At 40.8% G+C, this 12,556-nt stretch overlaps 1 protein-coding gene across 1 annotated transcript in view; it reads left to right on the forward strand.

Annotated features, from left to right (window-relative positions):
• The first annotated feature begins 581 nt into the window (after positions 1-581).
• The window catches only part of slc16a10 (solute carrier family 16 member 10), a 37,534-nt gene continuing 25,559 nt past the window's right edge, over positions 582-12,556 (forward strand). The window contains exon 1 of the mRNA XM_010730039.3: positions 582-1,129. Within this exon, the coding sequence (XP_010728341.1) occupies positions 811-1,129 (319 nt within the window). The 5' untranslated portion in view covers positions 582-810. The remainder of the gene's footprint in view (positions 1,130-12,556) is intronic.

Here is a 12,556-nt window from a genome sequence, read left to right on the forward strand (position 1 = left end):
AGAGGTTTAATAATTAGAGCTGGATGTTAAACTATACTTTAAATTATAGAATACAACATACTGGATGTTAAACTATACTTTAAATTATAGAATACAACATATAAATATGTTCTTAAAAATGTTGCCCACATTAAATCTGGCATAGTTAAATAATTTGATAGATTTATTAAATTTCCCCAATTTGTCAGTCTGTGTGGTAACCTATGAATTATGTTGACTGTGTTTCTTTGTCTTATGATGTCTGACCACCGTTGGTGCACATATGATCCGTCCTTTCTTAAAGTTTTTGCTTACTGCACACATCCAACTGCCTGCTTGTCACTTTATCTATTTTTAGCTACTGGAAGGGGAAGTGAGCCCTTTCATAAGTGAGGGAGCTCCAGAGAGGGATGAACATTAGGCTGTATACAGCCTACATATATATACACCATTGTTTTCTTATTATGTGTGCAAAACGTAAATACTAAAGCAATATTTTGATTGTATTTCAATCCTTGGTCGTCACGGCCACATGACAGTGTCCAATCAGCTGCAGGATTCCGCGGAGCCCCGCCCCACCGCGCGGCCTATTTATAATATTTGCTACGGCAGCTATTTGACAGTTCGTGTAGGAACAGATGCTGCACCACTCTCACTGCAGCTCCACCTCTATGGATGCAACTTTACCCTAAGCAGAAAGCCGTCATTACTCAGACATTACCTACTTGAATGCTCACTGTTCTGACCTCTGTTATCGCACCTCCAGGTTTTAAGACGTTTCTTTGCTCTTTGATATAACGCTGACATTTAAAAAACACACACACGCACACAATGACAGAAGGGAACAACATGCCAGAAGGCGATACAACCGCAAAGGATGAGGTGCCCGCAGAGGAGAAGCGGCTGGAGGAAGAGGAGAAGAAGGAGAACGGGGACAGTAAAGTGACCGTCCCGGAACAAACCTCGGCTCCGGACACAGAGGAGGACGAGTTCGTGCACCCCGAAGGCGGCTGGGGGTGGCTGGTTATGCTTGCTGCCATGTGGTGTAACGGCTCGGTGTTCGGGATCCAGAACGCCTTCGGTATCCTCTTCCTCTCGCTCCTCCGGGAGTTCGGCTCCGAGGACGATGAAGACCTCCGCTTCAGGACAGGTGAGTGCGGCGTGCGAGGGAGGGGGAGCGGGGGGACCCTCAGCTCCAGGTGACGCACAGCTGGACTGTACGTTTGAATTTCCCGCAAACGGCTTTATAACTAAGCATGTAACGTGGCATAGCGTAATTGAATGAGTGCATGAATATAGTTTTGTCACGTAAGTCACCGTGTCCTGAACGTACTCCGCTTCCCGCCGCCGACATTAATCCAATTAAAGTTGAAGTTAACGGTGCTGCTCGCGGACAAATCACGTTGAACGGTTAGTGGCGGGGAGTTGAACTGGTGACCTGAGCGCCGGTCGACCTCTGCACAGTCACACGTTGTCCAAATGTGTTTAAAATAAGTTCTGTAGTCTTATTTTATGACTTCTATACGACAGAAAAAAACAAAAACGCCATATTGTACGAGTTAGCTAACATCAGCTAGTAGGTCGTTTCCTGCATGACAGACAGAAAGAGGTCGAACAAAAAGCCGCTGAGGTTATCTGGGGGTCTGAGCTTGATAATGGTTCCTGTGGCAGTGGCACTGGATGTGGTGGCACACTTTTCTGTGGTCGTACTGGTTTCTGTCTGTGTGAAAGTTAGCTGGTTGTAGTCGCAGCACACTTACAGTGACTGTATGGAAAGATGAGGAGGCACGACATGAGAGGTTTGCTGTGAATGAACCGAGCTTCCCGTGAGTGTGTTTCCATGTTATGAATAGTGTGGTGCAGTCCGGTAAACAACAGATTCAAAACGTTAGTCATTCTCTAAGTGCATTTTTCAACGCAAGTTCAAGTTTGCATCAGCAGTGAATATGAATAAATATAAATATGGATAATAGAAGAAGTTTCTCTGCAGTCACGTCCATCAAACGCTTGTTTCAAGTGCCAAGAGCAGATTTAGAGGGTCAGAGTAGAAGAGAGGTCACATCCCTCTCTATACTGTGTGTAGTACCATGAATAACAACCCTATGTGGTTCTGCTGTGATTGTAACCTGATGTTAGACTAACTGTATGGAAACCTCATTTTTTGGTCTGTCTAGACTAGAGCCTAGAAGTTCACAGCCACACTGTGTGTGTATCAGTGCTCCTCAAACTTTTTTCTGGCATGCCGTACAATTCATCAGTCATTAACAGTGACGGGGGAAGCAACCAACAAAAAAAGGATCCAAGTTGAACTGAAGTGAAATAAAGGTCAGCAAACTTGTGTTTGTTTGTTTTACCTACATAAGTCATATTCGGTCAACGTTTCACTCCGTATCTTTCCCCTGCTTATCCACACCCTCCACCCATGCAGAGGCTCTACAGTTTGTGCAGACTACAAATCTTTGTGGGAGAACTTGTGTGCAATCATATGAACGTCTGTTCACATTTTCCTGCTTGTTTGCCTTTAAAGGCAAGTGCAAATAACTGCAGTGATAACAACTGTGTCGTTGCCTTTACTTGTCTTGGGAGTAGAATGTCTTGGAGGAACTTGAAATTCCTGTAGGAGAGAACTTTAGTTTTAAGACAGACACAGATCATTTGATCATAACACCACACACCTCCACAGGTTATAGTTATGTTGTGCTTGGTAGTAGCCAATCTACTAACAATCTACCTCATTGCCTCTTTCCTTTGGGATGACCACAAGACTCATTATGAGTCCACTTTAATACAAATTTAACTACTTTAGTATCGCTGCTGCAGATCTGTCTGACCTGGTCTGCAACACAACCCAATACACACCACCCCTCGCCCTCCCACATTGACCAGAGTTCATCGGTCGCTTGTCTTGATGAGTGAGGTCTTCCAGAGTCAGGCTGAGACAAATGGTCGATGGGAATGTGTGGAGGAGGGGGCAGGAGTTGGACTTAAGGTCCACTTACACAGCCTCCCCTAAAGGGTTGTGCTTCTTTTTCTGTTTTTTTTAGAGGTGATATCACAGCACTGGACACAGCTTTGCGTGCTAAAGATAACCACAGTCTAATAACAGAACCCTTGAACAAGATGTAATTTGATAATGAGGGGATATATTTGGCTCTCGTAACCCTACATATGACTTTTTTAATCCTGAACCCAGAATGATCATGGGTTAAGTTAAAAAACATTCCATCATTTCAAAAAAAATGAAATAACTCAATATAATTAAGCAGCTAAGTTAGTCATTGCCAGTGAAGTAATGCAGAGTAGCTGTTTTACCATAAAAAATAGAACACTCTGTGCCTTTTGGAGCTGGTTCAAATTCACAGTGTTATGTAATAATTTAGTCCCTTCAGACCTTTGAACCTGGCTCCTTTTGGAATTGATTTGGTCTTGACCAAAGTGGTCTTTTCGGCAGCTCTGTTTTGAGTTTACAGGCAGTCGGAACTTCACCAAAGTCAGTCTTGTAAATTACTAATGTGCTCCAAGAACAGGTCTAGTCAGGTTTGAGCCCAGAACGGGTCCAAAGATTGTTAAAAAAAAACATTGGCACATGTTTCTGTTTATTTCAGCCTGGATCATTCATCTTACTGTTCACATGGCTGTCTCATCAATTCTGGATCTCATAGTTTACACCCAACGCCAGTGTTTAGTTTCAATGCAGTAAGTAGTGTGGCCTATATGCAGGTCAGGGTGGTGAGTGAACATGTAGCGAGTGGAATTTAAATGTCCGAGACTGGAGTTCAGACATGGAATCAACGCTCACCTTTGTATCAAAGGGATAGTTCAGGTTATTTGAAGTGAGGTTGTATGAACCACTTATCCATAGTCAGTGTATTATCTAGAGTAGACTGCAGTCGACACACACCCCAGTTTGGAGATGCAGACAGGAGGACGCATGGATGCTAAGCAATTGTCTGCTGTGGATGGGGGCAGCAACAAAACTAAGTCAAAGTGAAAGTGTACACTTTTAACTGCTTTACTTGGCACCAGACAGCCCGTTCTGATGGGAAACTGAAGGAGTTATATGACTCTCTCAAAAGCCACCAGACTCCATTGACAAAAAACACGGAAGTTGCTGGACTTGCACACACGTGTACGAAGGTTTCACATTAATCCACAGGTGGTGGTAACACGCCTGCTCGAGTGTACTAGAGAAGAAGGAAATGTATTCAGCATGTGAGCATTCAAAGATTCAAACCTTTAAGTAGAAAAAGTGAATTACAAAAGCTGAATCAGCTGTATTTCTGATCAAAAGTAGCATCATTCATTTTCATATAAAGTTTTTTTTCAGCTTCACCTCATTGAAAACCAACTCACTAGCTTCATAAAAAGGAGTCTGCTGCATGAATACGATGTACTCTTCGTCCTCTTCTTTGTGCCCTTCTGTAATCCAGTGTGAGAGCTGCATCATTGCCAGCTGTCATCCAGCTGTCATCCTGCATCCAGACCTCTCACAGCACCGCTGTCAGTACTTTGTTTAGTCCAAAACGGTTTTCATCAAAGCTGAATGTCCCAGATTTCCAGTCAACGGTGAATAGTATAGTTTTGCAGTTTCCTGTTTTACTTGCTGTGTCATTGTTTGTCTGTGCTTTCTCTTACTGCATACCTGCTTTGAATCATCCTCTGTCAGGCTTTCCTTGGACCCGCCAGCAGGGGACAAACGTTTTCTCTTTTGTAGTATGACATCTCCACCTTGGTATGACCCTGACATTGTTGGGTGTCCTCATTCTGTGTGTTAAGTCTAGATCAGTGGTGGAAAAATAACCTACACAATACCCAACCTACCCTACTGACAAAAAAAAAAACAATCATAACAATAAGGAACAAATAATTTTATTTCATTTAGGATCCTAGTGATCTGGAGGTAGAAGCTCTTCCTGAGCCTCTCAGTCCTGTAGCAGGTAGAAGAGCTTGTTATTCATGTGTTTGAGATTCTTAAATCTTCTTATTGATTTTTGCAGTGTCTGGTCTAAATGTCTTTTTGGCAAGTATAGCACCATCTAATGTACGTTCAGCTCAATGAACCACTCTTCACAGGATCTTGTTCGGTGCTGTCTCCGTACCACACAGTGATGTTCCCCGTCAGGACGCTCTCGATGGTGCAAGAGTAGAAATACCTCAGTATCTGATGGATTATGGTCTCTGCCTCACATTTCTTATCATAGAGTAAGTATACAGCATCCAGGTCATACCCTCAGTGTGGCTGGAAGCTGTCTCCACCAGACCTGTTGGTTTTAAGAGAGGTGTAGTTCCTCCCTGTTTCTTCCCAAAGACCACCATCATCTTGACATTCAGGAGGTTGTTGTCTTGACACCAGTGGGTCATAATGATATAATGTAATATTTTAATCTGCTTTTGAATTGGAAATACCTGACATTGAAGATGTTTAGATCTAAAGGCCTGGGTTTAAATTTAGGCTGTGTCTTGCTTGATGACAATAACAGTGTATTTCCTGCACTGCCCTGTTTTTCCTGTATGGGTCCACCTCCTGTTTGCCTGTTCCCAGATAGAATTTGGCGTCTTGCTTCACCCCAAGATGACCGTGCTCTACAGCAGGTCTTCCTGTTACGATAGGTGGGGTGACGAGCCATCTTGTTGAACTGTTTTAAAGTTGGACATAGGTGTAGAGGAAGCGCTCAAGGATAGTGGGAGGGGCCAGTAGCCTTGACAGGCAGGATGGGAGGCCAGGCAGATTCGATAAACATCATGAATTATTGTAATGGAAACCATTTCCCCCCAACATTGGTATTTCTCTGTCAGTGCGATCAGCAGGAAAACATACATACGTTTTAATTGACAGAACTGAATGAGACTGTAATCACCTCTATTGGATTTTTTCTGTAATCAGCACCGTAAAGACTACAGAGTAATCTGATTAGCTCTCTTAGCGATGATTAGGGATGACTTATAGCCAGACAAATAATTGATAATGTTTTGACCTGTGTTTATCATCTCTCATAATCATAATTTATGATACAATGCTCATATACCATGTTCAGTTCAGAGTGTGTGCATTTTATTATTAGAATCTATGAATTAGTATCTATGAATTTTTACAGCTCTTCATTCTCTTTTAAATATCTGGAAACTCAGTTTGAACTTCATAAAGTTCCGTATCTTTCTACATTTTAAGTGAATGCTTAAATTACATTCATACTCTATTCCACTGATTTAGCTGCCTCTGAACACAAATTAAAACCAACTATATGCAGTTTACTGTAAGCTTGAAAACATTCAGCAGTTCAGATATTCCATATCTCGCCAACTAAGCGGTTCAACGTCCAACATTCACAACTTCTTCAGAGATTTCTTCTAGTTTGATTTGATTCATCATATTTCCTCATAATCAGAGTCACATGGTTGAGATGCATTTAAACATTGTGATACAGTGCTCATATATCAAGTTCAGTTCTGTAAATATGTATTTTATTGTTGGATTTATATTTATATTACATGATAGATTGATTGAAAAGTTATTAGTTAATAACAATTTTAAATTGTTATAAATACAATGTTGTTTCAGCTTCCTAAATGTGAGGATTTACTACTTTTCTCTGTTTTATATTATTGTCAGGTAGTTATCTTTAAGTTTGGGACTGTTGGTCAGATGACATCACCTTGATTTACATCTTGAAATTTTCTATGCTAAGATAACTGAAGAAATAACACACGCCTTTTTATTTCACACTGTTCTGAAAGAGGAACTAGACACCATATCCTGGCTCAGGACATGACCTCAGCTATCTGCACCCTCTGTTTATCTTAAGGCAACAGTTTCACTTCTTTCCAGTGCAGCCCACAACTCCTCTGCCCCTCTGTGTCGTCTGCACGCATGGCTCTGTAGGGTAAATAAAGTGGGTACCTCTGCACGCATGGCTCTATAGGGTAAATATAGTGGGTACCCCTGAGTGACACGAAGACCACATCAATGGATGTGACATTGACTTCAGCAGTGTTTCTCATTACGTAGTATATGTGTATAATACAAGGCGCTGTGCTGCTCATGTGCTTGAAATGTTAGCAGGAGTGGTATCTACAGTACAGAGTTGACCTAACAACAGAAGGACTCTGTATAAAGTCGTGATTGTGGTGTACAGTGAGGTGTAATATCCCAGTATATAATGATACCTCATGTTATGGTTTGGGACAGTTCCATCTGGTTTAATTCTATTTTATTTCTCCCACATGGCAGTGTGCTGTTTGAATGGATGTAATTAAAAGGTTGAGCTTAAACATACCACATAACACGGAGATATGGCCAGATGGCCTATTGTTCATTAACTGTTTGCTCATGGAAGTGAAGTTTTATACTGTAGTTCTTTGCAGAGAGTACTCAGTGTAGAACACAGCATGAGCAGCTCTGGATATATTTCTCATGTCAAACTGAAATATGGGCAGCTACACATTGAAAACCCATCTGAGCTCCTTGTGTTGTGGGGCCCAGCGGAGGACATACCACCGCACATGTTTCAACATGCTGCTGCTCTCAGATTCAAACTCACATGCTGTTAAAGGGACATACCTTTTTTCTGGTATAAACTGATGAACAACAGCAGTACGACTAATGCTGAACCACCAAAGGGGCTCAAAGAGGTCATCTGGGTTTGGGGAGTTGGTCTATTTTAGTTTAAAGATATGAGCAGTTATCTCTGCCAGACGTAAGCTTGGAGGGGTTTATGAGGTTACTCGTGTTTGTATATCTGTCCACAGCTAATCTAACATGCTGCTGGACCAATCAGCCGCATTTATGCACATTTATGACTTTATGCTCGAGGACCTCTCATCTCACCTCACAGCTGGGCTAAAACCAGTCTTGGTGTAGTGTTGGCTGCAGTTTGTCCTTTGTCATGACTTAAATATTGGCATCCATCTAAAGGTTTGGTCTCAACTTGAACTGGAGCATCTGTAGATTCATTCCATAACCAGTATGTCATGATCCACTAAAGTTAGACACCATACAAGAGGAATTCATCCCCGTTTTTGTTAGCTTCACCACGATCTTGACTGTGGGAGCTGGAAATACCTCACTGACGGCTGTTGTATGTATGTTGTTTCATAATGGAGAGGTCAGGATCGGCTAGTACAGAACATGAAAGATGCAGAGTTCAGAAATTTAGATTCAGTTACTGAGGACAGATCTAATTTGCTGTATGCCAAAACATTAACCTTATGAATGGCCACGACTTCCACTGGAACATGCACATTCAGATCTATGAACAGGCAACATTAAGTGTTAATTTCTATGATGTATCTATGATATTTTTTATAAAGCCTCCTTATTGCTTGTAACATTCTAAATAAGTCCACCGTTAGTTACACCATTACTCTCTTCTATGTATGTCATATCAAAAGCACTTGTTGCATCTGGCAGTTGTGGTTGTGTTGCAGTAGATGCTTCACCATCTGTTGCCTCAGTGTGTTTACAGGATCAATTAACAGCTCCTCAGAAAGTTCAAGTATTTTATTTAAGTTCATTTAATGTCCTCTTTATCTATCTAGTTTTATAATCAGAAAACTAAAACGTGTGACTGATTATCCATTTGGTCACCGTGAGTCTTATAGATTTAAACCTGGTAATCCATCTGTCAGCATGTCATCTTATGGTGGTATTTTCCCTGTGCAAATAAAAATCTTCCTGGAGACCTGTTTTAATCAGATTAATGTGGTCCATGTGTGTCCTTTCGGGGAACCATGACTCGGATTTGAAGGACTTCTGCTGGAAACACAATGAAAAACCACTGACCCCCGTTCAGCTTGCTCGTCATCTGAATATGCCGTGTGACAGCTCATTTTGTATGATGCCGTTTAGTTGACCTGTGGCAGGTCAGGTTATGTTGCTTGATAGATACAGATACAGATACACACTCTACTGTTATGTTTGTTATTTGAATAGATTTACTTTATCAGTGCCTGCAGTTTGTTTGATTCAATCTTGATTTCCTCTTCTGATAAGGTAATAGATGAGTTCTTTGCAGCCCCACAGAGCTCACTGTTATCTCATTAACACACACTAAGCTGGTCGATTCTTAGTGATTAACCATGAGGAGATCTGAACATTGCCATCACTACATCCATATCACATCACTCACACCAAATACTTGTTAAGCTTCCTCTGATAGTTTCCCTTTCTGTAGTCTTGTAGCATGAGACTTTTAATAGGACCAAACGGAACATATTCCACTTCATCATCACAGGTCAGTGGACATCATCAGTTCTCACATGACAGCTGTTTTCTTCTCTAGCGCCAAAGATAATGGAGAACCAAACTGGGAAACTGGAAATCGTAATCAACCAATCATAACGCGTAATGCTGGGGCGGGGATATCCAGCCAGTCAGTTCAGTGGCCTTTCACATGTGCGTTACGGGCTCTGGTTTCCTCCCTGTGGGAGCACCAGATGGGTTAGTCCTGGGCCTCATGCCATAAAAACCTCCTGTCAGTCAGAGACCTCTGGACCAAGCAGACCTTAGAGTCCTTGATTGTGCTGTTTCAATGAATCTGAAGTAACCTGAACTCTGACATTCCTGTCAATAACAAGAAGTCACCTGACTGTATTGTGGCTGAATATCATTTTCATTCAACGTGAAAGGAAAACACAGAGGGGCGAACGCCGATGGATGAAGCCGATGTTTTGTCCCTGGATGTGAAGGTTAAGCTGTAAATATTGTTTTAGTATCATTGTATGTGAGGGCCTGCCATGTGTGAGTGTCAGGTGGCCAGGATGAGTGTTACATAATCACTCACACACACACAGACTTTACTCCTGAGGCTGGAAAGCTGACGTGCCAGTAATTAGTTAGAGTTTGACCTGCCTCTGCCAACATTAAATGTAATATAGCTTCAGTGCAGTAGCCATAAATCCACCCATAAGAAATATGACCCTGATAGAGGGTGTTTGTGCAGACTGGATGTTAACTCTCTGTTACAATCTGTTTATATGGAGCAATTACATAATTACTACTGCTGCCACTGTGATAGTTTATAAGACCTGTTTAAGGTGTTGCAGGGCCAAGGGACAGTCAAATATTGTCATTTCTGTCACATAATGCACCATTTCTCCAAAACACTGTTGCAATTAGTATTATGCTTTGGTTTTTACACAAAATTCAAAAAGATTTGGCACCCTCAACTTAATATCTGGTAGCACACACTTCGGTCCATTTTTGAAATTTTGTGAAAAATATCTTTAGTTTTGAAGAGACTAAAGACTTAAAGAGAGATGTCAGTCTGCCCTCTGGCACATCAGAAGGTCTCCCATATCTGTCTGTTAAACAGCAGCTAGTTAGCTTAGCTTAGCACAAAGACTGGACATAGGGGAAAATCAGCTACGCTGGCTCGGTCTGAACCAGGGTTGTCACGATATACCGCTATTAAATGAAATACTGATATCATGGAGGTCATACACATTAATAATAACACAGTAATTTTCTTTCATTGGTTTAAATACAGAGGGTGCTGAATGTCCCTCAGAGACAAATTCTAATCCTGGGATAGAAATAAAATCACCGTCTTAACTCTCTCTCCACCTCCCTCAACTCAAAATAAAAGTTAAAGACGAATTTGACAAGTATTATTGTTATTTTTTACATTTCTATAAATATCACAATAATATTGTGATAGTCCGCTCTAGCATGAAACAAAATAGTAACATATCTGTCCCCTCAAACTCTTAAAGAAGGGCCATTTCCCCACCCAGGAATCGTCTCCATTCTGTTTTCAAAGCAGATGTTCATGTACATCTATCAAATTCTATATATGGTCACTGGGTTAAAATATAAAATGTCTGTTTCTGTATATCCTACAGTCGACTGGAGTCAGGAGCCCTAACAGACAACCCACTAAAAACTTTTAAAAAATCCACTAGATGGATCAAATCACTCCAAAAAGCCTTGACACGTTTTAAACATACACAGGTTAATATTTTACAGGTCATTTGATCTCATTCGTGTGTAAGCTTGAATGAAGGTGAAGGTTGTCAAGAGATAAAGCCAAGAGCAGGTAAACATGCTGGAAACAGAGCAACACGTCAGTTTGGCCTCCTGCACGAGCCCCCAGGCACTTTGTTTTAATATAATACCTTGACTGATTGACAGGGAGGAAAGGTGTGTATCTGCTGCTGATAATGATTCTATAGGCTACGAATTCAATATAATACCTTGACTGATTGACAGGGAGGAAAGGTGTGTATCTGCTGCTGATAATGATTCTAGGGTACGAACCTTGTTTCATCTCACACAGAACCTCTGACTCAGTTCACCAGATTTGAGATATTAAACAGTCAATACAGTATCTAATTGTACTTCCATTACAGTTCAGACATTTCCGCAATGAGACAAGTGAGAAAGAAAGGTGGATAATAAAAATAGACTCCTTTAAAAGCTCAACAGGGGAGATAGGAAGGGGGGGCACATTGATTTGTTTACCCTCCTCTGAATGCAGCACTTTACAAACAAACATAATATCCTGGAGGTAATCACATTTGTAAAGAACAGCTCAGAGCTCATCATACACATCATGCATTACATACTGACAAGATAACAAGATTCTGGGGGACATGATCAGCCTGGTCTTTTTAGGCCACAGATGTACAGTGGACATCATCTGTAAACAACAGGAGTCATAGAAAACACTAACAAACAGTGAAATGATTGCTTTCTACTGGAATAACTTGATATTTTTATATTAACAAAACATCAAATGGATTATCACCTGAAGCTGAAGTTCCCCCTCTGATATGGAGTGTGTTAGATGTGTTAGTTCTATGATTGTGGTTTACAGTCCACAACTTTACAGCAGTGAATGTGGTGGATACTGGACTTAAATTCAATAACTGGACACAAATCAACTCCAAAAGAATGTTAATGTCGCTCCACATCTGCTGGATTCGTAGCTATGTCACTGTTCGCTAAGTGGCCTAGAGTAGATAAGTGGCCAAATAATCAATTATTGCAGGTTTCATTTATATTTATCATAACATTTATATTTGGGTAAAAAATAGCCAAAAGATCTTTGCTAAACTATGATTTTTTTTTTCCTGCAAAAGGAATAAAATAAAAAAAAAAGTAATATCTAGTGCTAAAGTTGCAGATTGCAGCTAGCTGAATCCCCCTCACCTCACCTTTCCAAGTGTGAAGAAGAAACTATGATGGCTCCGAAAAACATAAATAATGTACAAGGCCCCTGGTCTGTTCTGGGTTACTCTAGAAGCGTGGCAGTTTAACATGGCACACCACACCATACCACAGAAGACATCTGTAGTAACAAAAAGATAATTATTCCTATTTTGTTAACAATGAAAAATAGTTATGCATATTATATCACATTTTTGCTATAAGCAGAGCCCCTAAATCTGACACACTTGACCTTTAAAACACCAATGATAAACTACAAACATACAGAATCTGTGAAGTAAAAATGTTTAAAAGTGATATTATGATTTTATTTATCTACAATTACCTCTTCAGAGTTCAATAGATATAGGAATTGGTGTACAGCTTTGATGCTGCTTTTTCATTCTCAGACACTAGTCAGGGAAATCGTGA

This window comes from Larimichthys crocea, chromosome XI (genome assembly GCF_000972845.2).
Source record: "Larimichthys crocea isolate SSNF chromosome XI, L_crocea_2.0, whole genome shotgun sequence".
NCBI classification, from domain to species: domain Eukaryota; kingdom Metazoa; phylum Chordata; class Actinopteri; family Sciaenidae; genus Larimichthys; species Larimichthys crocea.